The 27430-nt window shown below is 36.4% G+C and overlaps 2 protein-coding genes and 1 pseudogene across 2 annotated transcripts; 2 read left to right on the top strand and 1 right to left on the bottom strand.

Moving 5' to 3' along the window:
- Positions 1-749: 749 nt before the first annotated feature.
- On the top strand, positions 750-2928 carry lft2 (lefty2). The gene is made up of 4 exons (XM_051646954.1): positions 750-1014; positions 1699-1942; positions 2033-2284; positions 2567-2928. Exons 1-4 carry the CDS (start codon positions 750-752, stop codon positions 2892-2894), a joined length of 1089 nt encoding a protein of 362 aa, XP_051502914.1. The 3' UTR covers positions 2895-2928.
- Positions 2929-5204: 2276 nt separating this feature from the next.
- On the top strand, positions 5205-22753 carry ahi1 (Abelson helper integration site 1). The gene is made up of 27 exons (XM_051647181.1): positions 5205-5473; positions 5784-5834; positions 6422-6546; positions 6643-7193; positions 8650-8765; positions 9635-9809; positions 9972-10164; positions 10266-10361; positions 12267-12452; positions 12531-12683; positions 12778-12910; positions 13931-14054; positions 14168-14397; positions 14478-14584; positions 15400-15518; positions 16030-16160; positions 16240-16380; positions 16464-16654; positions 16745-16787; positions 16934-16965; positions 17334-17445; positions 17601-17659; positions 18649-18711; positions 18832-18994; positions 19076-19170; positions 19472-19551; positions 19654-22753. The coding sequence occupies exons 2-27, from the start codon at positions 5825-5827 to the stop codon at positions 19814-19816; spliced, it is 3591 nt and encodes a 1196-aa protein (XP_051503141.1). The 5' UTR covers positions 5205-5473; positions 5784-5824; the 3' UTR covers positions 19817-22753.
- On the bottom strand, positions 22655-27430 carry LOC127410783 (MFS-type transporter SLC18B1-like; annotated as a pseudogene).

Genomic DNA, 27430 nt, shown 5'->3' with positions numbered 1-27430 from the left:
CTGCCTCTGTTTGTAATAATGACTCTCCCTTATAAGACAGCAGGGGTGGTTATTTCTGAATACACTGTCCTCTCTCCTACATCCCTCCAAATGTACTAGTGCTTTTACCAAAGATGGGTAAAGATGGAATGAAGAGGGGAATGTTCCAAAATAAATGCATCTGAATGCAACTGGACCATGCAATACTCATGCAATTCTCAACTTGTCTAATTTAATAGTGAAATTTGTATAAGTTGTCAAATAAATAAAAGCATAATCTTTATATAAAAGTTTCTTTGCTAAAATGAAATTTATTTTTGCTTTAAAAAATGATCAATAAAAAGAAAGAAAATCAGTCAAATAAAATAAACAAAAATAAATCAAATAAAATAGTATCTGTCATTTAAATTAAAGTTTTGCAATGCACCAAAACCAAAATCCCAATGAAGTGAATGTTAAAAAATCAAATAAATACATGCAAATTCATTCAACTGATAAAAACGAAAATGTCACTTTTCCATCAAAATTTTCTGTCAAAACATTCTGCCCTGATCATGCTTAGGATAAATCTGAAAAAAAAACAAAAATCATGAACAACAATAGGTGGAATAAATAGGACACTTTGGGCTTTGAAGGTGCCTTTTTTAGGTTGCCTCCCCTTTGTGAAGGTGTGAAAAGCCAGACGTGATGCGGGAGGCCATTTGTATATAAGCCCTGAGCGAGTCAAACAGTCATTCTACCAGAAGAGCGACATCACAACTAGATCAAGCATGGCTTTGTTCATCCAGCTGTTCATTTGTGCCACATTCATCTCATTTACTGAGGGATTCGACCATGAGGATATGAAGCAAGCTATGATACAAAAACTTGGACTAACAGAACTGCCCAGGATTCAGAAGAGAGATCTGGAAAATCTGGTTATCCCAGCTCACATCAAGAATAAATATCTTTTCATGCTGAAACTGCATAACAAAAGGAAGAGAAGATCTCTGCCAAGTTTGGCAGGAATTCTAAGAGGAATCCATGGGAATGCAGGTTGGTACATTTTCAAATTGAAATGGAAGTGTAACTGTTGTCACATAATTAACATATTTAGTACACACTTTGCTATATGGTTGCAGTAAAAAATATTAAAGACTATTTTTAAGATTTACGCATTTTAATTCCATAACAAATTTCCATTAAAATGAATTGTGTAATCTTTAACAAAATAAAATTAATTAAACTTAAAATATCAAAGTTAATTTTGTTAAAGATTACTCAATTCAATTTGATGGAAACTGGTTTTGAAATTGAAATGTGTAAATTAAAAAAATAAAATAAAATAAAAAAGAAAAACTTTGTTAATGCATCAGTTATACGAACAATAGCTTAAAATGTATTAGTTAAAAATTAACCAAGATTACTAAATGCTGTAACAGTATTGTTCTTTGTTAGTTTATGTTAACAATTAACATATACAACCTTACTGTAACTTCAAACACACTCAAACGTAATCTTATGTTTAATAGCTTAAAATTTAAGTAAAGTCAAAAAGTGCAAAAGTTACAAGTGACAAATTTGTTGCACCATTTCAACAACTTTGAATTTACTTAGGGAACTAATAAAAGTAAATCAACCTGAAAGTTGTTATAACATGTTTTTATAATATAAACATTTTTACAGTGCACATCATAAGCAGTGATCTAATATTTGATTTAATCCCTTTGCATTTCACAGATATAACGGGAGAAATCAAGTACTCTGACACAACTCGACAACGTCTTGTGTTTGACATGGAGGCGAGGCTGCAAGAAAACACTGAAGTTACGATGGCAGAGTTGAAACTCTACCAAATAGTTGTGCAAAACCCATCCAAGCCTGAGCGAAGGCACCACAGACCCATTAACAATGCAAGAGTGAGCATCTACTGGGTGGAAGTGTTGGGAGACGGCTCTAATAGAACATCTCTTGTAGACTCCAGGTATGTCAGGTGTCTCTATCCATTAAATGCATAAATACATGTATAAAATACAAATTTAAACTCATGTGGTTATGTTTGACATTTCAATAGGTTGGTTCCAATCCATGAAACTGGTTGGAGGAGCTTTGATGTGACTCAAGCGATTCATTACTGGTCTAAATCGCAAAAGAAGACACCATTGCATCTGGAGGTGTGGACCGAGGGAGAGAGACCAGGGAGCTATGCAGCTGAAATGGCCAAGAGAGTACGCTTTGCAACACAAGATCCGAAGGAGAACACCCTGGAGAAGGACATGGGTGCACCAGAACTTGTGTTCTACACCTTAAACTTGGATGAATATGGGTGAGTATCATCAATAAAAAGCAACCTTTTGCTCTCTAAAAATGCAAGGTTAAAAACAATAAAATATGGGTAATATTTATGCAGAACATGCTGGGTAAAGGTTACACAAAAACTACATTGTGAAAATAACACAACCAATTGACCCCACAGGCTTTAACCCAAAGTTTGGGTAAAAAAAAATAACCCACTATTTTTAAAGTGTATTTTCTAATGATATGCACTGCAGTTCACGCATGTCAATCAATTATTAATTAGCTAACAATCACATTTCCATTTCAACAGATCCCAGGGTAACTGCAACTCCAGCCCAAACAGTAGCAAATGCTGTCGTGAGGAGCACTTCATAAACTTCCGTGAGCTCACCTGGACGCAGTATTGGATCATCGAACCAGCCGGGTACCAGGCGTTCCGCTGCGCCGGAAGATGCAAGCAGCCCATGCGCGGTTTCTATGGTTACGGGCAGAGGACGTGCGAGGTGATGGAGAGCGCGCCACTGCCCATGATGTACCTGGTGAAAAAGGGAGATTACACGGAAATCGAGGTGGCAGAGTTTCCCAACATGATTGTGGAGAAGTGTGGATGCTCAATGGACAAAATCCCTCCAGTTTGAAACTGTCTTTTGATTTGCTCTCAAAAGAGAGGTGATGATGAAAGTGTGAAAGTGTGTTTTAAAGCCAAATGAAATGTTTCACGGTTACTGAATTGAGATTTACACGTTGTAAAACCCCACTGAGCACTTGAAAATTATTTATGAATTATTAGTTTATGTAATGTAAGGCATCAGTAACTAGTGAGTGGTTCATGTTTTTATTTTTGTTTGTTTGTTTGTTTTGTTGTTTTTTTAATAAAATTAAATAATGAATCTCATATTTACGAGTGTTTTTATTATATATATATATATATATGTGTGTGTGTGTGTGTGTGTGTGTGTGTGTGTGTGTGTGTGTGTGTGTACATAATGTTATAAATGAAAATAAATAAAAATACAGAAATACTTTTGTGTGTTAATTATAAAGTTTCAACTTCAAAGATTTGCTCTGATAAAATTTGTTTAAATTTTATTGCCATACACCACATAGACCTTATTCACGCTAACACCATCTTTGATTTTTGATGGGAATGACAACGAGGCTGTGAGGGATGGACTTACAGTCTCTTCAATGAGCTGTACTGCAGTTTAAAGTGTTTTTGGATCGTTCCGTGGACAAAACATTGATCAAATATCTGTCTAAGAACATTCAGTATAGACAAAGAACTCCAGACAGCATGAGTTGTGGAAAATCAGATGTGATCTAGGAGCTATATACAGCTTTATACCGTTCGTGCCATTGAAGAGACTGTAAGTCCATCCCTCACAGCCTCGGTTTCATTCCCATTAAAAATCAAAGATGGTGCTACCGTGAATAAGGTCTATGCCCTTCAAGTGTAGTCAGAGTAACCCCCCAATAATCAAAATAAGCAACTACAACCACCCCCCAAAATGGAAACATATAAATGGTTCACACTGCAACCCCCCAATGTTCAAGTCAAATCTACACCCGTGGCCTCACCTGAGTGTGTAGATGACATGAAACGATGGTAGAGGTTAGTTATGTTGATATCATTAATTATTCTGTGTTGTTATGACAGCCAACGACTGCATAAGTTGAGCCTGAAATTCCTTTTCTGCATATCGAGGCCCCCTTCGGCAAATCACAACAACGTTTTGAGGCCCTCTTCAGCCAGTCACGGCCCGTTTCAGCTTATCTCGGCCCATTCAGCCCCGTTTTGCATCCGGCCCACTGGGAAAATTCCCAGTTCTCCCAATGGCCAGTCCGCCCCTGGGTACAAGGATGTGTACCATATTTCACGAGGGCATTAACTACAATCCCATAAAGCATTGCGAATGATGTCATTGAATAAAAAACGATGGGAATTTATTAAACTATTGATTTTAGGTTGTTGATTATAAGTATAGAAACAATATATTTAGCGTTTATTGAAAAATATTCCGATATGTACAAATATATAAGTAGTTTAGGGGTGAATGACGATGAAAATGAGTCTGCATACAGAAGGGAGGTTAAACAGATGGCTGTCTGGTGCAGTCAAAACAACCTTGAGCTGAACACGCTCAAAACGGTGGAGATGATTGTGGACTTTAAGAGGAACACCCAACACTGACCCCCCTCACCATTCTAAACAGCACTGTGGCAGCATTGGAGTAATTCAGGTTCCTGGGCACTACCATCTCACAGGACCTGAAGTGGGAGACCCACATTGACTCCATTGTGAAATCAATTTTTACTTATTTATTTTTTTATTCAATTTTTTATTATTATTTATGTCTTGTTGCTGTTTTGTATTGTTGTGCACTGGAAGCTCCTGTCACCAAGACAAATTCCTTGTATGTGTAAGCATACTTTGCAATAAAGCTCATTCTGATTCTGAAGGGAGACTGACTCGATCACGTCATTCAGGGTGCCTAATGGGAGCGTGCGTTCACTCAGAGTCACGTTTCGCGGGTTTTGTTAGCCGCGGTTCTCTGATTGGTTCATCTTTCTCTGCTGTACCATGGGTAATGTAGTTGTTTGCATGAATTCCGCTATCAAACGCGATTTTTAAATTTTTAAACAATGAAGTTGAAATAACGCGAACGGATGGCTTCAGTCGGACGCATATACCATCGATGAACAACCTCAGAGCTCACGGTATGTCTGTCTTTAAAAGTTTATAAGTTATCGCTGAAAATCAATTCGTCTATGGTATAAATTAATGGAATATTTTACTCCCGGAACCACACTGTTGCACTCTATTTTTCTCATTCATTTTAATAGAAGTGACCCATCTCTGCTATCATTGCACGGCGGTTCTTGGTCGACGTGGCAACTGTAAGCACGGGAGGCGGGGCTTAAGCTTGTTGTTGTTGCTCTTGGAAACGGTCGCGCCAGCAATGGGTACTGAAATCACCCTTGGATCGTTTACAGCGAATATGATTTGATATCCTCCGCGGATTTACAGTACTGTACAGTATTTTCATTTCATGGAAACGTCGCCGCTAGCGTTATTAGACGAGAAATGAGAGCGATACGCTACATTTTAGCGAGGAATATCAATTAACACTGCGCGAGCAGTGATTTGTTTGTGTTGTTCCTTGCTAGCGTGTGACATTAGCAAAGCTACAACATCAACAGTCACTGATAATAACAGGTAATAACAGATCCACACAATAACCAAATTACCAGGAGGGTTTTTTAATAGCGTTTATGCAAGTAGTTTGTTTATTTAGCACAGGATAGCTGTAGTATTTTTAGAGGATTTTATGCTTGGCTGTGAAGTTTATAATATTACAGTGGCTGTTTCTGCGAAACTCATTTGCAGTCCTAGTAAGACTAACGAAACTATTTCTAGGTGATTGTAAATGCAAACTAAATTCAAGGTTGTATTGTATTAAGGAGCGCTACTATGGATCTCTGTAATTCCATTTTTATGTAAACAGTTGTGATGTTTGTACTTTCAGGACTCATATATTCAGAATGAATTTGTTTATAATTCATCAGAATGCCAGCAGGTGAGTAGGGATTCATGTCTCATACTTCATCTATAAGTTGTTTTGGTCTATAAACGTTACGATCTATAGACTACACATTTTCAGTGGGGTACAAAAGTCTTTGACCACATAATTTTGTCTTAAATTGTTATTTAAACCTAAAAACTTTAGAATTTTGACAGTTAAAAAAAAAAAAGGTTAAAATATAAAATATTTAAGTTTCCGTTCTAATTTCAGGTCGCAAATTAAATGTAAGCACATTTGTGACATTTACCATGTTAACTTAACCATTGCATATATTCTTACATACAGATCTGTCATAAAATGATCGTACATAACAAAAATGAAAATTGTGTCATCATTTGCTCATCCTCATGTGGTTCCAAACCAGTATGACTTTCTTCCGTGGAACACAAAAAGAGATGTTAGGCTGAAGATGCAATGAAAGTAAGTGGTGACGGAGAGACTAAATTACTGCCTAACATCTCTTCTTGCATTCCATGGAAGAAAGTCAGTCATTATAGGATTGGAACAACATGAAGGTGAGTAAATGATGACAGAATTTAAATTTTTGTGTGAACCATCCCTTTAAATTCTCTGCTTGATAGGTCAAAGTGATGTGAGAGCGAAGACGAAAGCTCGTTTTGACGAGGTGTTAAAGAGATATGCAAACCCTCCTTCTGAAAAAAAGAAAGCCAGGCAGACCGTTGACCAGTCCCAGGACGTTATTGTGGTATGTTGTTGAGTTATTTATAATTCACTGTGTAGCCAGATATCCTTGCCACTTCCATTTTATGAACATCGTCATGTGTGGGTTTTTTTTTTGTAGCTTCAGACATTGAAGAAAAACATAGATTTGAGTAAAGCCACTGAAGATGATGAAACTATTCTCCATAACACATACGATCCAGCTCAGGGCAGCCCCAGATTTACCAAAAACAGGCGCAGAGAAAGGGAGGTGTCGGAGAAGGCCAACATAAACAATTCTGCCAGTGAGGAGGAGCCCACGTTGACCGAAGGGAAAAAGAAAAGCAAAAGGAAACTGCCACCATTGCCACCTCCTCCTCAAGATGAAGAAGACAATGACAGGAGGCCTGAAACAGAAATTAGAACAGATACTGATGGGGAACAAAAAAGGAAAGCACGAAAAGGGAAGAACAAAAGAGGAAAGGATGTCAGTGGACAGAAAGGAGAGACAGAGACAGAAGATGATTATTTACAGGAGTACCAGCATCAGATCTCAAAGGCAGAGGAGAAAGCTTTAAAGAAAACAGCCCGGAAGAAGAACACGGAAAAGCTGACGGAGAGTCAAGAGGTACCGGTGTTAAACAATGAGCTTGAGAAAAAGCTGAAATCAAGGAAACGTGATGGTCATAGAAGGTAAAAGCAACACATATTCATGCATGATCACAGTTTGAAATATTATGACTTGTGTATGGTGTGATGGCTAAGTACCAGGGCTGGTAACATCCCTGCAAAAAACAAACCAAGAACCATCATGGTTCTCTTGAGCAAGGCATTTTAAGGGATACTTCACGCAAAAATGAAAATTCTGTCTATATTTACTCACCTTCATGTTGTTCCAAATCTGTCTGGCTTTCAGTGGAACACAAAAGGAGATGTTAGGCAGAATGATAGCCTCAGTCACCACTTACTTTCATTGCATCTTTTTTTCCCCCATATGCGCTCTGAAGAAAAGGCACAGTTTAAGGTACAACACCCATCACTCGGATGGTACCCTCAAGGAGACCCTTTTTGGACATTTAGTTAAAATGTATAACCTGTTGTAATCATACGCTAAGGACCTATTGTGTACCTTTAAAGGTACATTAATATGTTTTGTTCTTTGGGGAACAAAAAAAGTAATTTTTTGTCTCCTTAAGGGTATGAATATTTACCCAAAACAAGGGTACAACTCCAGTGGTGGCTTGGTACCTTAAAGGGATAGTTCACCCTAAAAATAAAAATTCTGTCATCATTCACTCACCCTCTTGCCATCCCAGATGTGTATGACTTTCTTTCTTCTGCAGAACACAAATCAAGATTTTTAGAAGAATATTTCAGCTCTGTAGGTACATATAATGCAAGTAAATGGTGACCAAAATTTTGAAGCTCAAAAAAGCACATAAAGGCAGCATAAAACTAATCCATAAAACTCCAGTGTTTTAATCCAAGTCTTCCGAAGTGATCCAATTGGTTTTGTGTGAGAACAGACCAAAATGTAACTCCTTTTTCGCTATAAATCATGATATAAAACACGATCCGCAGTCATGATTTCAAGCTCAGTTACACTTCCTAGTACCATCTAGCGGTTTGCGTATGCGTCAAGCACTAGTTTAATCAATCTCAAAATCGTAATCGTGTTTAGAGACTGCAGTGGCAAGATGTACAACGAAAAAGAGTTACATTTGCTCTGTTCTCACCCAAAACCGATTGGCTCTCTTCAGAAGAGATGGATTTAACCACTGGAGTTGTATGGATTACTTTTATGCTGACTTTATGTACTTTTTGCGCTTTAAAGTTTTGGTCACCATTCATTTGCATTGAATGGACCAACAGAGCTGAAATATTCTTCTAAAAATCTTCATTTGTGTTCTGCTGAAGAAAGAAAGTCACACATCTGGGGTGATATGAGGGTGAGTAAATGATAAGAGAATTTTCATTTTTGGATGAATTATCCCTTTTAAATGTGCCTTGTGTGGAGATAATTAAATATTAGATTACATTAAATTCTAACACTCTAAAAGTAAAAGATTTTTGACCTTTTAAAGGTAAAAAGCACGGTGCATTTTTTTTTTTTGGCATTTTGTTTTACATTTTTTTCCTTTTTCTGTAGTCAAAATGAACTGTCAGTGGATAACCAGACAGAAAACGTTCAGGATGATGTCGTGGAGGAATTCAGGGAGGACACAGTCAAACCAAAATTGAAAAAGAAAAAGAAACGTAAAGAAGGTATGATAAGCATTCTGCACAACCTTCATGGTATTTTCATTGAAGCATAATAACTTCTAATGCACGGTATATACTGCAGGAATTATAGGGGAATTGCGGAAGTTTTGTTTTCCAGGCCTGTAAATTTCTGTAGTGAATATACATTTTCCTAGTTATGCTCTGCTTTAAAATATTTAATCACCTAAATATTGCTCTTGATTAGAGCTTGTGTCAAGAAGAACTTGCTAGAAAGTCATAGTGATGCCCAGTATGTGAGCGCATCCTTCATTTGAGTCTGTTCTTTTTAATTAAAGGGATAGTTCACCCAAAAATAAAAACTCTCTCATTATTTACTCACCCTCAAGAATCCCAGATGTATATGACTTTCTTTCTTCTGCACAACACAAGGATTTTTAGAAGAATATTTCAGCTCAGTAGGTCCACTTATTGCAAGTGAATGGTGACCAAAACTTTGAAGCTCCAAAAAGGACATAAATGCAGCATTAAAGTAATCCATAAGACTCTAGTAGTTTAATCCATGTCCTCTGAAGCGATTAAATCGGTTTTGGCTGAGAACAGACCAAAATATATCTCCTTTTTCACTATAAATCTTGACATATTGACATAGCAATCTCCTTGGCAATCATGATTTCAAGCTTGATTACACTTCCTTGCACCATCTAACGTTCATTTAGATCACTTCAGAAGACATGGATTTAACCACTGGAGTCGTATGTATTAAGTTTATGCTGCCTTTATGTGCTCAGAGTTGCTTTAAAAGATTTGGTCACCATTAACTTGCATTGTATGGACCAACAGATTTGAGATATTCTTGGTCAAAATGGTTCACAACGGATTTATTAACATTAATCAGTCTTTTCTGGTTCTAGTGATCGTTGAGGAAGAACACGTTGAGGAAAAACAGGCCTTTGATGACAGTCTGGTGCTTGGAGTTTATATCCACAGGACAGACAAGCTGAAGACCGACCTTCTGGTGTCTCACCCCATGGTTAAAGTTCATGTAGTCGATGAGATCACTGGACAGTATGTCAAGAAGGAGGACAGGTTTGGATTCTACTCATTTTGTTTTTACTGCTTATACCAAGACTTTTGCTAGAAGCCAATAATTTAGTATTCTTCTATTTAAAATGTACTATTTATTATTGTATTATTTCATTTGTTACCCATGTTGATTTATTCTCTATGCCATGCTTATTTTGTGCTCAGCCATCGTCATGTATCATCGTTTTATGAGCAAGAGAACATTGAGCACATCCTGCCCATCATAACTCAACCCTTCGACTTCAAGAAACATAAAACAACAGTTCCAGAGTGGGAGGAGCAGATTATATTTAATGAGCGCTTCGGCTACTTCCTGCAAGATGATGACGAGAGTCCACGGGTGATACTGTTCTTTGAGGTTAGTACATTTATGAATCCGTTCAGAGATTGTCTGTTGGCTTCTAAAACAGACTAACACAGTTACTAAAAAGTAACTAAAAAGTTTATTTGACATCTCAGATTCTAGATTTCATCAGCATGGAGGAAGCGAGAACAAACGTCTCTGTTGACAGGCATGAGCGGGGATTCCGGAAAATTGCCTGGGCTTTTTTGAAGGTACCAATTTATTTATTTATTTTTTAATACATGTTTTACAGCAAATTTGTATATAGATTTTTGGTTTGTTAGCACTGTACCTAGTGGTCATTTATATTAGTTTTTCAATAGCCAATGCTGATATCCACATAGCTCAATTCCACACTTTCATTGCTATGAGCTACATGATTGGAAGTTTCAGAAAGTACTGAAATTATAGGTTATTTGTATAGTTTTTGCAATAATAAAGGAATTTTCTATGTTCAATACAGGTTACGCTCAACAACATTGTGGCATAATGTTGATTACCACAAAAAAATTATTTTGTCTCTTCCCTAGTTTATTAAAAAAAACTATTACATTAAGGCACTTACAAAGTGAGTGAATGGGACCAGTCCATAAACATTAAAATACAAAAGTATATCCACAAGTTGTAAATATTTGACCTAAGTCAGCCATTTGTAGGTTGATTTCCACAAAAATCATAAACACTGTGGTACTATCAAAACATTTCTCTATTTGTCTGATGATCTCAACAGGTGAAATTGTCTCAACCCAATGGTGTGTGTTTGGAACTTCACTTTGTCCAATTCATTTTTGTTTTTGTTTGTCCAATGAATGGCAGATGGTGGAGTATTTCGGAAACTTGTTTAAAAAGGGTCAGAATTTTTGGTGCTGCTTGTGATGCAGAAATTACACACTTTTCCTCACCCTCATGCCATCCCAGATGTGTTTGACTTTCTTTCTTCTGTAAAACACAAGTGAAGATTTTTAAGAGAACATTTCAGCTCTGTTGGTCCTCACAATGCAAGTGAATGGTGACCAGAACTTTGAAGGTCCAAAATGTACATAAAGGCAGCATAAAAGTAATCCATATGACTCCAGTGGTTAAATCCATGTCTTCTGAAGTTATATGATAAGTGTGGGTCAGAAATAGTTCAATATTTAAGTCCTTTTTTTTACTGAAAATCTCCACTTTCACTTCCAAATTCTGATGTTGAAGTGACTTTCACTCTCACATTCAGCCACCTAATGTTTGGGGCTGGTGAAAGGTAGAGATTTATAGCAAAAAAGGACTTGAATATTAATTTTTCTCACCCACACCTATCATATTTCTTCAGAAGACATGGATTTAACCATATATAGGTGTTTTTTGGACCTTCTGAGATCTGGTCACCATTCACTTGCATTGTGAGAACCAACAGAGCTGAAATATTAATCTGAAAATCTTCATTTGAGTTCAGCAGAAGAAAGAAAGTCATACACATCTGGGATGGCAAGAGGGTGAGTAAATGATGAGATAATTTAAATTTTTGGGTGAACTAAATCTATGTGTTTTTTTGTTTTGTTTTTGTTGTTGTTTTTTTCACATAATTTTTATGCAAAATTCACTCACAATTTCGAACTATTTGTATGAATGTCAAAATTTGATTCATATTATTCTTTGACTTTTTTGTGTGTCATATGTTTAAAATCAACATGAAACTGTATCTGCAACCCATCTTATTTCCGTAATGTTATTGTTTTTTATTTCTGTAATGTGAAGTGTGAAACTGTGATTTTCAATGAGAAAAAATGTAACACTGGAAACGTAAAAAAAGTCAGAATTTTAGTGTTGCTTGTGGCACAGAAATTACACACTTTACCTTTAAGTGTAATTTTTTTAACTTCATTTTTATGCTAAATTCACTCACAATTTCAAACTATTTTAAAGTAGAAAATATGCATTATCCATTTATAAAGCTGTTGAATGTAGATTTAGGTACTAACACAAATGAAGAGTTATCAGTTATATCAATTAATCAAGTGGGAATGGTTATAACAGCTAATGTTGATAATATCAAAATGGTAAAATATTGATCAATTAGCCATGAGTACAGAATAGGTTTTAATTGTCAAATCAAGCTCTTCAAATGTCTTTTCTAGCTTTTAGGAACCAATGGCGTGCTGAACATCGACACCAAACTGCGTCTGCAGCTGTACTGCCCACCTCCCCGTGCAAAAAAACTGCCACAAACTGTTGAAGTGTTTCAATGGTGGTCAAAGTTCCCAAGGAACAAATATTCCTCGACCCTCTACATCACCGTAAAAGGCCTCAAACCACCAGAACATGTAAGTATTCTTCGTAGTGTGGCACAAAGTAAAATAGGTGATCAGTAAAGCTGGTTCTGATGTGGCTTTGTTGCAAAGGTGGACCCTTGTATCCGCTCCATGATGGCTCTGCAGCAGGAACGGGGAAGCACCTCCTACAGTGAGCTCAATACTGAGATGAGCAATAAAAGCAGCACCCAGATACGGGAGAGCAAGTCAGAAACCATGAAGTGGAGCCGCATGCCTGGACAGGTTTTATTTGTTTGATTTTTAGATGTACAATTAGAATTTATGGAATGTAATCCTTGTATTTGAACTGATTTTTCCAAATCATTTGCTGCAACAGGTGTGCCGCATCCCAAACAAGCCAATGCATTCCTTCCGTGGAGGTCAAATGGGCTGTTTTACTCTGCGTTTCTCCCATGATGGGTGGGCACTTGCTGCCGCGTGTGCAGACAGAGACGCATTCCCTATCATTAGTAAGTTATTCGTCCCTCAAGTTTCACATACATTGGCCCAAAACCTATTTGGACACTTAAATCTCAAAGTTCTGAATGTAATTGCATTACATAACAAAATATCAAACCAAGTAACATCTACAAAAAAAAACACAAGAGGTTTCTCAGAACTAACTTCATGTTTCTGAGCCGTTTCTGCAATGATTTTTAACACGATTTTTATATGTGGATATATAAAGTCAGAATGCCTCTTGCTTTTATATGTTGTTATCTATTGTAATGACATTCAGACGTTTTTTTGTGTGGCTTAAAGGGACAGTTCACCCAAAAATAAAAATGATTTCATCATTTACTCACCCTCATGCCATCCCGGATGTGTATGACTTTCTTTTTTCTGCAGAACACAAACAAAGATCTTTTAGAAGAATATTTCATCTCTGTAGGTCCACACAATGCAAGTGAATGGTGACCAAAACTTTGAAGCTCCAAAAAGCACATAAACGAAACATAAAAGTAATCCATATGACACAAGGTTTAATCCATGTCTTCTGAAGTGATCCAAACAATTTTGGATGAGAACAGACCAAATATAATAACTTTTTCACAATAAATCTTGATGTCAGCAGTCTCCTTGGCGATCACGATTTCAAGCTCGATTACACTTCCTGGTGCTAGATGCATGTGCAGAGCTCTAGATGTACCCATTCACTTGCATTGTGTGGACATACAGAGCTGAAATATTCTTCTAAAAATGTTTGTTTGTGTTCTGCAGAAGAAAGAAAGTTAAAAAACATCTGGGATTGCATGAGGATGTGTAAATGATGAGTGAATTTTCATTTTTGGGTGAAATACTGTATCCAGATACTTTGGGGGTCCGTGTAGCTGCATGGCGTTTGCAACTCCAATGTCATGGGTTCGATCCCCAAGAAAGCATGGACTGGTTAAATGTATATCCCAAATGCAGTACAAGTTGCTTAGGACAAAAGCATCTTTAAATGCATTAATGTAAATGTAAATAACTGCTCTTTTGTCTCCAATTAGTATATGAGATTCCCTCTGGGAAAGTTCTGGTATCCTTTAATGGTCACCTCAGTGTGGTGTATGATCTCTGCTGGTCCAAAGATGACAAAGGACTATTAACTGCATCCTCTGATGGAACAGTCCGGTAAATATTGTTCTGTTTAGCTTTTTTTTTTGCTTTAATTGTAAGGAACCCATAACTGCACCACAAGCTCATGAGCAAAAGCATGCACCAAAATGCATTCTTTTCTTTTTCAGAGTGTGGAATGTTGAACGACTGCAGAGTCCCGCTCCCAAAACTCTCCCTCACCCATCGTTTGTGTACTGTGCCCAGTTTCACCCTCAAGCCCAGAATCTGGTGGTGACGGGGGGTTACGACGGGCTCTTGCGGGTCTGGAACGTGGACGTAAAAGACACCAATGGGCAGCTTCTGCAAGAGTTTGAAGGGCACAAGACTTTCATCAATACACTGTGTTTCGACACAGAAGGTACAGCAAAAGTGGTCATTACGGTGTATGACATTAAAGCTTCGATTTGAGTCATTAATGACTTGTTGGTCTCAACACAGGGAACAGAATGTTTTCTGCTGATAATTCCGGGCTTATTATCGTTTGGGGAACCAAGGTGTTGGCTGGATCTCATCATGGACCAACCAGCCAGTGGAGCATAGAAAAGGTAGAAGAGTCCTCAAATACTGTTATCACTGTTGCTAAAAAACATGCCACTGTCATGATTGGAGCTACTAAGAGACTTAAAGGGATAGTTGACCCAAAAATTAAAATTCTCTCATCATTTACTGGCCCTCATGCCATCCCAGATGTGTATGACTTTCTTCTGTTAAACACATACACAGATATTTAGAAGAATATCTCAGCTCTGTAGATCCATACAATGCAGGGTCCAAAAATTTGAAGCTCAAAAAGCACTTAAAGGCAGCGTAAAAGTAATGCATATTACACCAGTGGTTAAATCCATATCTTCAGAAGCAAAAGAATGGGTGTGAGTGAGAAACAGATCAATATTTAAGCCCTTTTATAAAAAAACTATAAATCTCCACTTCACATTCTTCTTCTTTTGTTTTTGGTGATTCGCATTCTTTGTGCATATCACCACCTACTGGGAAGGGAGGAGAATTTATAGTAAATAAGGACTTAAAGATTGATCTGTTTCTCACCCACACCTATCCATTGGACTCCAGTGTTTTAATCCATATCTTCAGGTCTGAAGATATGGATTAAAACACTGGAGTCATATGGATTACTTTTATGCTGCCTTTATATGCTTTTTTTGAGCTTCAAAATTTTGGACTCTGTTGGATTGCATTGTGTTGAACTTCAGAGCTGAGAGATTCTTCTAAAATCTTCGTTTGTGTTCAGTAGAACAAAGAAAGTCATACACATCTGGGATGGCAAAAGGGAGAGTAAACGATGAGAGAATTTTCAGCTTTGGGTGAAGCATTCCTTTAATGCCAATATACTGTTTCGCTACAGGAAATTCGAGAAGCTGATCTGAATGGCATATCCATCAACTCATTAGAGGTGCATCCAAATGGAAGACGACTTTTAATCCATGCCAAAGACAGCGTTTTAAGAGTCATGGATTTGAGAATGTAAATATCAGATTTTTATAAATATTTGACTTTTGTAAGACATTGCAAATATATTTTATTTTTTTAATTTATTTTTTTGCCTCAGCTTTAAAATCAACCCATCTTATCTGCATAATGTGATTATTTGGGATTTCTAGAATGTGATGTGAATGAAACCGTGATATTCAATTAGAAAAGAAATGTAACACGGGTCTTGATTTCATCCATTGGGATTTGATTGTATTATAAAAAGTGGACGTATCAGAATGAAGCCAGGTCGTTTGAGGGGATTGAAAAATAAGAGGGATATGTGACGTCAGTTAAAAGGAAAGTTGTATTAGAAGGGTATGAAATTTATCAAGTAAACAGTATCAAGTATGAATCTGATGAAAGATTACAGTTTTTCCTGTTTTATTTTAATTAACATGCACCAATCGATAGCACACAATAACACTAGGAATGTATATAAAGAAAGTATAAAGTAGGTAACAAGATCAAATCTATTCAACAAACAATTTTTTGTTTGTGACAGTCTTGCAGTGAAGAAATATATAGGTGCCACAAACTACAGGGATCGAATCAACAGTACGTTCACTCCCTGTGGAAACTTCATCTTTTCAGGAAGTGAAGACGGACTGGCGTATGTGTGGAATTCAGAGACAGGTTTGGAGACTTTTCACATTTGATTTCAAATGCAAAGGAAAACAACAACAGAGTTTAAATTAGAATTCTTGTTTCGCAGGTGACCAGGTCGCTGTATACTCTGAGCTGTGTTATACATCTGCGCTTCGAGCTGTAGCTTTCCACCCTCATGAGAACATGGTGGCATTCTGCGCCTTCGGCCAGAATCAACCAATACATCTCTATTTGTATGACAGAAAAGGTGAGTCCTCACAATGACTGTGAACCAATTGTTTTGTAAAGAGGAGTGTGACTAAGAGATGAGTATTTTGCGCTTGTACGCAGTGGCTCAGGTGGAGGTGGAGAGTTTGAGAGGTCTGAACCGTTCAGAGAATACATACAGTAAGGCGGACGGGAATTCATCAGAGGCAATGACCTTCCAGTACCCCTCTGCCACTGGCATGGACCGATTCGCAAGCACAGCACGCGTGTCCCTAAAGATGCAGCGTGTCAAACAGAAACTTGACTCTGTACTGGTAAAAAAAATGTATTATGATTATAATGCTGATTATTATTAGCATTGCAATTCAGTCAAAATAAAAAGATTTTGAACTATTGTCTTACAGGAGCCACATCGCAGTTGCCCTAGTGTGGATCTGTATGAACAAGGCAAGTGCAGTATATGAGAATTATGCTTATTTGAACATAAACTGTAGAGCTGTATTTTCCTATGCATGTGCAATTAATTTTATACAGTTGTGTAGTGGTGACAAATGTAAACTTACAAACATGTGTGTGTTATTTATTTTTAAAAGGAGTCATGTCTCGCTTGGGTAGAAGCCTAGAGGTCAGTATTAGAGGCACACACACACCCCACCCTCAATAATGTATCATTTAACTACATTTTTTGTAAAACAAGAGGACAAAAATATAATACATTTAAAACATACAGTTTATGGGTGCTCAACAAAAAATAAAGAGTGTGTCGATATTTGCTAAATTATCACTATTCGTTTTCTCTTTTTAAAAATGTAATTTCAGTTTGGGCTGTATTTAGGATTATTGTTTACTAAACATTTACAACATGGTTATCATTTTTTAACATTTTGTCTGCTTATTTATCAAAGCACACATTCATGATGAATCACATCAGTTCCAAAGCATAAAGTCGATAAATATATAAAAAAAGAAGATTGTTTTTGTGGTGTGTTTCAGGGTATGACGTCATATCTTCCTCCGTCTCTACTGTCCCCTCATTCTAAACTCCAGATGTCCAGTTCTCTCAGTGCTCAACTCATTCCACAGGCAACAATCACCTCACAAAATTGTAAGATCTTTGTATATTATACATTGAATAAACTGTCAATAAATATGTGTAATTTAACTTGAACGTGGTGTTCAGGAATAGTATTTCTCAGGAGAAAATCAAGTTAAACAGTCAGTTTTTAGGGAAGGTTTCTCATTGTTCCTCTCCTTTCACAGGTGGTTACAGTCCTGCCAGTCAACCCATTAGAAGAACTCCTTCCCTTAAACACCAAAAGGTCAGACTTTCTGATATTTTTTATGTGAAGTAATTGTGTGAATGTTTTAATGTTATGTTTGTATCTGTTAATGTAATGATTGAATGTTTAAATGTTATGTTTGGGTGTTTTAATGTTATGTTTCGATGGGTCAGTATTATTACTGGATGTTTAAATGTGATGTGAAGGTGTGTCAGTGTTATGACTGGATGTTTATATGTTATGTTTGTGTGTGTTTATGTTATGATTGGATGTTTAAATGTTTTGATTGAATGTTTATATGTTATGTTTGTGTGTTTTAATGTTATGTTTCGATGGGTCAATATTATTACTGGATGTTTAAATGTGATGTGAAGGTGTGTCAATGTTATGATTGGTTGTTTAAATGTTATGATTGGAGGTTTTAATGTTACGATTTGATGTTTAAATGCTATGTTTGGTGTGTAAAATGTTATGATTGGATGTTTTAATGTTGTGTAAATGTTAATGTTTGGATGTTTTAATGTTGTGTTTGGGTGTTTTAATGTAATGTTTTGATGTGCCAATGTTATGATTGGATGTTTAAATGTTATGTTTGGATTTTATTATGTCATGTTTGGATGTGTTAATGATATTATTGAGTGTTAAAATGTTATGTTTGGGTGTGTACATTTTATGATTGGATATTCTAATGTTATGTTTGTGTTAATGTTATGATTGGATGTTTAAATATTATGTTTGCATGTGTTAATGTTACGTTTGGGTGTTTTAATGTGATATTTTGATGTGTCAGTGTTATGATTGGATGTTTTAATATTATTTTTTGGATGTTTTAATGTTATGACTGAGTTTTAAAATGTTATGTTTGGGTGTGTTAATGTTATGATTGGATGATTTCCTAACATTTTAGTTACTCAATTTTTATTCCTTCAGTACTGAAGGGTAATGCATTTATTGATTATGATCTATTGAAGATCCCACATTGATTATGAACAATGGAAAATAACCAAAGATTGTGTTCTCGTTTACAGAGTTTACTGGATTATGAAATCTCTCAACAAGTAGAGCCAGACTTTGGGCAAATCCATCAGACGGTAATTTTTTGTTTTCACCATTACTCATATTATATGCCGAGTTACTTTTGTCTGTTTGCTCTTCTGGGATATGTTTGTGATCTCTTATATAAAGTCTGTATCTCTCTGAAATCTTTCCAGGTTGTGTCATTGTATGAGTACAGAGCCAATCGATCAGATGAGTTATCAATACGGCGTGGTGATGTGATTCATGTGCTGTACAAAGACAATGACACCTGGTGGTTTGGGCGGCTGGTCAGTGGACAGGAGGGATATTTCCCAGCATCTTATGTGGCTGATGAAGGTAGCTAAATGGGGTTTAATTACTGAAAGTACATGCATAGTAATGGACTGTCATAAATCCCATCTCTATGTTTCTCCCAAGGGAATTTTGAGGAGGAGCTGTCTCGAGCTTTAGAAGCACAACCTTCACAGGTAGATCAGTCTGAACAAGGAGTTGAGTGTGCAACACCAATCCAGGTAATGTTAAATAAACAGTTTTCTTAATTTATCTACGCTATGCATGTTGGCCTTATTTCCCCAAAGGGGTTGAAAAATTAAAACTCTTTGGATTAAAAGAAAAAATCCAGAAAAGTAGATAACTCTGCCTCACCCAGAATCTTTATCGTAAAGTTGATTTATTTCACGTGATGTCGCAATAGAAGGGTGCCATTAAACTGTAGCAAACTGTTATAAGTACTTTGTTCAAGGGCAAAATGTTGATGGCTCATGGCTCCCACCTTGAGCTGCAACCCCACCACCCCTCTGTTCTGTCTTGCAGCTGTCTGCAGCCATCAGTGCCTCTGGAGAACTCAAGTTCATCTCAGAGTTGGTCATTGATCCTGAAGCCTCCTCCACTAAGTATGATTGAACAAAATGTATTTTATTTAGTTTATTCTATTTATTAAGTTTTCCTGAGAATGCAATTTCTGGTGTGTGTATGTTAATTTATTTTTTTAACAGAACAAAAAAGAAGAAGAAAAAGGTGAAGAGAAGTGAAGTTCCCATTGATCTTCATCAGGCTGTCTCATCAGATCCTGAGATGCCTTCAACATCTTCCAGAAGAGCTAGACCTCTCCCCAGACTTCGCAGAGAAAACCAAACTGAGGATGAAGTTCCAGACTGACGTGACCCGGTGTGATTTCAGACACTTACCTCTGTTACAGGAACTGAAGGCTTTCAGTTTCTAAAAGTGTGTATGTTAATCTATTTTTTGTAGTTTGCCTTAATTCAGAATATATATTTTGTCATTTTTGTAACTGTTAATTGTAATGTAGTTTACAGGATTGTTTTGTACTGTATTTATGTAATATACTATTGTTTTTTATTTTATTTTAACATGTATTTGGCTGTATAAACATTGAGTTTTCAGTTTTTATTTTTTATTTATTTTTTATTTTAGTAAATGCAACAACAGCATTGAGTATTCAGTAGTAACCATAATTACATATAAACATATTTTGCACTTTTAAAATAAAGGTACCAAATTTAAAGCAATTTTTTTAATTTATTTTTTTATTAAATTTTTTTTTATGGAATGTCATGCAGGAAATGTTCCTACTCCCTAAAAGACATCTCTGAAATACATGTCCCGAGATATCTCACTGGTCTTTGTGACAGCACTAGACTGTGTAAACACGAAACAAAAATGTGTCATGTTCTTTGATCAGCCAATCAGAAGGATTTGATGCACTTTTTACCTGTCGATCATTTTGCGCATTCTCAGTAGTTGAAGCGGATCATTCAGGTTCACCGGCATATTCAGATTCACAACAGTTGTCAGCTGTTGCAGCTACTTTGTTGCTACTGTTGTTTTTGACAACCCTGTTTTAGAAAGAGGGGGCGTGTCTACATTGGTGGCTAGTCTGACGGTAGTGTCAGAAACTTACCGCACCTTTAACGGAATATTCCGGGATGGGTTTAATACAAGTTAGGCTCAATGAACATAATGTTGATTACCACACAAACATATATTTTGACTTGTTTCTTCTTGCTGTAAAAAAAAAAAAAAAAAAAAAAAAAGAAGCTTTAAAGGTAGAAATGTCTATCATTTTATAAAAGCACTTTAATTCGTCTGTTAAAAATAGTGGATTTGAGCTTTAAAGTTGTTTACATCGCTGTTTTTACAGCCATTTAAGGGGTTGTGGCATTACGTTGTCATGGCAACGAAGTTGTAAAATTGGAAATAACTTGACTCAGAAATAGTAAGCTATTTTATCACACTAAAATCATGCTAACATGTATATTGATTACATATTGTTTTTATATTGTTTTTAGACCTTTTACGGATTGGCCCCATTCACTTCCATTGCAAGTGCCTCACTGTGACCCAAATTTTTATTTATTTTTTTAAGAAAAGGAGGGACAGGGGGGCCTGGGTAGCTTAGTGAGTATTGACACTGACTACCACCCCTGGAGTCGCAAGTTCAATTCCAGGGTGTGCTGAGTGACTCCAGCCAGGTCTCCTAAGCAACCAAATTGGTCCGGTTGCTAGGGAGGGTATAGTCACATGGGGTAACCTCCTCGTGGTCGCGATTAGTGGTTCTCGCTCTCAGTGTGGCGTGTGGAGAGTAGCATGAGCCTCCACATGCTGTGAGTCTCCGCGGTGTCATGCACAGTGAGCCATGTGATAAGATGCGCGGATTGACGGTCTCATGTGGAGGCAACTGAGACTTGTCCTCCGCCACCTGGATTGAGGTGAGTAACTGCGCCACCACGAGGACCTACTAAGTAGTGGGAATTGGGCATTCCAAATTGGGAGAAAAGGGGATTTAAAAAAAAAAAAAAAAAAGAGGTACAAGTCTAAATTCATTTTTGTGGTAATCAACATTATGCCACAAATGCTGTCGATTTAACTTACCTTGTGTTGAACCCGGAATATTCCTTAAAAGTAAATGATGGCAACATATTACACTTTCTTTTGAGCATGAAATCAAATCATGCAAGATTTCAAAAGGTTTCAAACTACACTTAAACCAGCACTATTATCCTTACAGTATAATTGTGCAGTGTTGGAAGGGTCAATATTTGTGTAACTGCACCAAAAAAATTAAAATAAACAGCATGTCATTGCCATGAAATTGTATAATGCACAGTGTAAATAGGTATTTAAATCTGTAGAATGCATTGTGCTCCCATGAGGAATATGGCAATAACATAAATCTGTCTAGTCAATTGGAATATGGTCATTCACAATCTCGAGCTAGAGCGAGTAATCTATATTAAGTAACATTCATTCTTGTAAAGCTCCAAAATAATTTTGAAGACATCCTACTGCACACAAAAACTCTCTCGCACACACACACTGTAACAAATCATTGTAATAAATTCTCACAAGTGGCCAGTTGTACAAAGTACTCTTGGAAAAAAAGGGTTTAAATTTACATTGCAACACAATTTCAGTATGTCATATTATGTTATAATGTATCTCACGTTAACCTTTATGTTGCTAAATAAGCCATCCAGTCATGATAAATCTTTTATTATGCATAGCATTTGATGACTTTGATGCAAAATGCAAATAAAAACATAAATTCAACACACCATGTCGAATTTTCAATGGTCATACCAGACAGAGTAACTCAAGTTTACACAAGGTAAAAACTAATCTGTGCAAAATAAACATATGATCCTAAACATGTTATCAAAAGGGGCAACAGTAGTCATTATTCTCAACACACACATCTCTTCTTTGTTTCAAAAAAATGTAACCGTGTTAAAATTATACAACCGCAAAAGGTTATTTTACTCTTAAGAGCCTCCTCTCTTATTGATTTAATTTATTGATATGTAATGTATTCTCAGATTAATGAGAGGTCCATTTAAAATAATACTTCTATGTTGACATCAGAGCACCAATATAGCGTTTAACAGATTTCTGAATTTTGAATCTCTTACTTACAGAATCACTTATGGACCAGCAATATGATACAATTAGTGCTTCCTTTGAAAAGTATACAGCATCTCAGCTGACGTCAGCTCTGATATGATCCTTCTTAGGAAGAAGAGATTTTTCTGTGGTTTCAGTTTTGTTGGCCTTCTGTGACCTGAAATGAAAATAAAGGATTATGCATGATCAGTGTTTTCCAATATGTATCTTGGCTCTATTTTTATTTTCATAGAGTTTTGCATGGGTTACAGACCACATCTGCATCAACTGATGACTTGCCAAACCAATTATTTTGATGAAGTAGAGAATTATTAAATAATATAAAAATATACTTACTTCTTCTTTTGAATTTCTTTAAGGTAAAATATATTACTTGAAGGAGGGCCTAAAGGAAGCATCAAAATGTAAGTTTAGCCAATAAATAAATACTCTGGCAGTTCACACGTCATTAGACTACCTAAACTGATCGGTTATCCTCTTTTTGAGAGATATTCACATTTGAATATTGCAACCAGGTCTTATAGAATGACCGTTAATATAGCAACATTTTTGCAAACTGATTTTAACGTACCATGCTCAACGTTTCGCTGCAGTTTTAGCTGCAATTAACACTAGACGTGCATCAACAACTGTGCAATTTTTTCTCTTTCACACAAATCACGCATACAGCGGCTGACAATGACTGTATAAATGCTTATTTTTCACACTATTACTCACGCACTGCTGTGTTATGATATCAAAACACTTTTACTCTGATGCATCATTTGAAAAGTGATACATTTTAACGCTTGTATTACAGACCACCTACATTTACACACTTAATCCAATGTGATTAGCTTCCGCTGTAGCTCACCTGACAGAGTGACACGTGAGACGAAAGTGTCATAGAAGCGACACAAAATGACGTGACTGCTTCAGAAAATGTGCTTGTCATGTCACATTTGCTTTTAGAACACTATCAGTCAGGATTAGGTGTTGGTTAAGGGTTAAGATGTCTGTTTTATTAACTCTAATTTGCTTTTAGAACACTCGTTAGGTTTAGGTTAAAGTTTTAGGTTAGGTTTTACTCATTAAAACTATGACACCATTGCACTTGCTTTTGGCACCCCCCGCTGGACATTTCACTGGGAAACTGCAGCGAAACATGTATTGAAGCACGTAATTTTGTTTGGCGAAAATATTGCCACGGTCACGTAATTTTCATAAGATCAGGCAGGAATATTTTGCTCTTACGGCGAGAAAGGCGAGTCCTCCTTGAATCCCTGCACTCCATTCAAAGTTCAGTGCTTGTGTGATGTATCCACCAATAGTTGGGCCAAAGAACATCTTGCAGTGAAATGAAAAAGATGATTCTGGTTTTGGGGGGTAAAAATACAATTCTCCAAATAGCAAATGTATCTTGAAAAAAAACTTCTATTCAGTACACATCCAGCAGACCAAACAGCTGAAACCAATCCTCATACCAAACCCAGCATACTGAATCCTTCCTCAAAGCCATACTCACTGCAATAACAAGAGCACATTTTTATACATATAATACAGTATTGGTTTGTATTGTTATAATTTATTTTTTATTTTTATCAGCTGCAGGTTTAACTCCATTTATTGGAACAATTTCAGAAATTTTAAATGGCTTTTCATAAGGATAAAAACACTGACTCTGCCTTATGTGGGTGGCTGTGTGTTACACAGTGTGAATATATTGTTATAATAGTGAATTTGCCTCACTGTGCACAAGCAATCATCTCAGAGAAGGTTAGGATGCAGGTCATACACAAAGAGAAGCCCACAACAACCAGAACCGTGAGCCAGAGCTGACTAAAGGCATACAAACATTTAACTGCTTAGCAATGGGTTAAAAAGTAACTTGTAAATTGAAAATGAAGCAATGCTTTACTTCCTAATATGGAAAACGTGAAGTGGGACGAGAAAACATAAGCTAAACGCTATGGCCATTCCACCAATCACCATCATCCATTTCCTGATTGACTCCAAAGAGAATCAATTGCCCACACAATTTATGCCAAAAGTAAAACTCAACTTCACATCAAAATCTTACCAAAAAACGTAGACATGAAACAAATATTCCGGGTTCAGGTTAAACTCAATCAACAGCATTTGTGGCATAATATTGATTACCACAAAAATGTTCTTTAAAAAAAGCAAAAATCTGGGTTCCAGTGAGGCACTTCTGAATGTGGCCAATCTGTAGATGTTAAAACACTCACTATTTCAAAAGTATAGCCACAAGACATAAACAATGTGCGTGTTAATATGGTCTGAGTGTGATAAAATTGCTTACTAACCTTTTCTGTGTAAATTTATAGCCAATTTTACAATTTAGTTGACATGATGACATAACGCTGTAAACCCCAAAAATTGGCCCCATTCACTTCCATTGTGAGTGCCTCACTGTAACCTCGATTTTTGCTTGCTTTTTTTTTTTTTTTTTTAAGAAAAGGAGGCACGAGTCGAAAAATACATTTTTGTGGTAATCAATATTATGCCACAAATGCTGTCAAGTGAGCTTAAATTGTATCGAACCCAGAATTTAAAATATGGGAAATTGCATACTATTTACTGTTAAATAAAGTGTTATTGGGTGACAGGATAGCCTACATATTCAAAAGACAAATTACTTCTGTCAAAATACATCACTGTAAAAATTATTATAATAGTTGACTTACAGGATATTTATCACTGATTACACCAAAGATGGGTGATGCTGCACCGTACGGCAATGACAGTCCAGTCATGAGAAGCCCCACTGAACCAGCACTGAGGTTAAGCTGTTCAACAAGACATATTTTGTATAATTTCTGTTAAATGGTTACAACAACTTATCACTTTCTTACCGTTTATGAGTTTGGACATCTTCTCTGATTGGGCAGATTTGACCACCTAAACCATGCTGATGTCCAAAATTATGATACTTTAAAAACTGAGTAGTGTTGTCACATTTATTGCAGTGAAACTTTGCCAACCCATTGTGGTTTCAGAATTTAAGGGTTAGTTCACCCAAAAATGAAAATTCTCTCATCATTTACTCACCCTCAGGATATCCCAGGTGTGTATGACTTTCTTTCTTCACCAGAACACATTTGAATAAAAAATAGAAAAATATCTCAGCTCAGTAGGTCCTTAAAATGAAAGTGAATGGTAATTTCTCTTTTGAAGCTCTAAAAATCACAGACAGTCAGCTTAAACGTCATCCATACGTCCAGCTGTTAAATTAATGACACAATCGCTTTTGGTGTGAAAACATCAATATTTAAGAACTTTTTTAACTCTAAATCATTGCTTCCGGTCGGCAGCGGCATGCGCGTGTGACGTAACCGTGTTGGCCCGTGAGACACACGAGAACTGAGGCACGTGCTACACTCCCGGAAAAGCAGCGCTGTTTACAACTGAGTAGGGGGAATGCTGTACAGAAGCTTCATTGGTTTTGGTTTAGATCTGTATTTGTGCTTATCCTGGTTGTCTCAACCGAGAGAAGAATGTGAGATTACATCAGTAGCATGTCAATGCGAATACGTCACATGAGAGACCGTGTGATCTCCATCCTCTCCTAAAGCTTATCGGAAGAGTTGGATATTAAAAGTTATAGTTAAAGAGTACTTAAATATTTATCTTTTTCTGCACCAAAAGCGATTGTATCATTTTAGAAGACATTAATTTTACAGCTGGAGTCGTATGGATGACGTTTATGCTGACTCTATGTGATTTTTAGAGCTTCAAAAGTCTGATCACCATTCACTTGCATTTTAAGGACCTACTGAGCAGAGATATTTTTCTACTTTTCTTCAAATGTGTTCTGCTGAAGAAAGAAAGTCATACACACCTGGGATATCATGATGGAGAGTAAATAATGAGAGAATTTTTCATTTTTGGGTGAACCATCCTTTTAATTCTTTGAATATTAAGTGAATTGAAATACAAGTTAAGCTCAATCATCAGCATTTGTGGCATAATGTTGATCACAACAAAAATAATTTCAACTCGTCCCTCCTTTTTCTTAACAAACAAACAAAAGCAAAAATCTGGGTAACAGTGAGACACTTTCAGTGGATGTGAATGGGGCAATCTGTAAAAGTTAAAACAGTGTTACTGTTTCAAAAGTGTAGCCTCAAGACATAAGCAATATGCATGTTAATATGATTTACAGATTCACAGCACAATTTACAGCTCAAATAATACACAAGTTTTAACAGAATAATTCATGTAAGTGCTTTTATAAAATTATAAGCTTCACATTTCTGCCTTTAAATCGACCAAAAATTGCCCCATTCACTTCCATTGTAAGTGCCTCACTGTAACTCGAATTTTGTTTTTTGTTTTTTAAAGAAAAGGAGGGACGAGTCAAAGTTCATTTTTGTGGTAATCAACATTATGCCGCAAATGCTATAGTCTGATTTTAATTTGTATCGAACCAAGAATATTCCTATAATAATTTTTAAAACTAATCACACAGAATCCAGGCAGATTCAGGTGAAACAAAAATAAATAAATAAAAAAATAAAAAAATACTGGAACTGCTATGTGTATATAATAAGCAAATGTATGTGGTTCTGATAAGATGAAGATATTACTTTCTCAATGGCAAATATGGACAGTGTTGCATCAAGGAAGCCGAGTCCTGAACTCAGCGTGAAAACCACAAAACAGATAAGCAGGATCTTTATTCTGGTACACAGTCTGAGGAAGGAATTCTGGGAAGGAACCGCATCTATATGAGAATTAGATAAACAGACATGTTTATCTTGGTGGCTGGAACACAAATATGAATGCCTGATACAACCAACCACCCAATGGAGGTCCCAATATTAGACCAAGCTCAGTAAAAATATCCAT

The sequence above is a fragment of the Myxocyprinus asiaticus genome, chromosome 20 (genome assembly GCF_019703515.2).
Source record: "Myxocyprinus asiaticus isolate MX2 ecotype Aquarium Trade chromosome 20, UBuf_Myxa_2, whole genome shotgun sequence".
Lineage (NCBI taxonomy): Eukaryota > Metazoa > Chordata > Actinopteri > Cypriniformes > Catostomidae > Myxocyprinus > Myxocyprinus asiaticus.
Note: the sequence above shows the minus strand (reverse complement) of the source record. Positions and strands in the feature narration are given on the sequence as shown.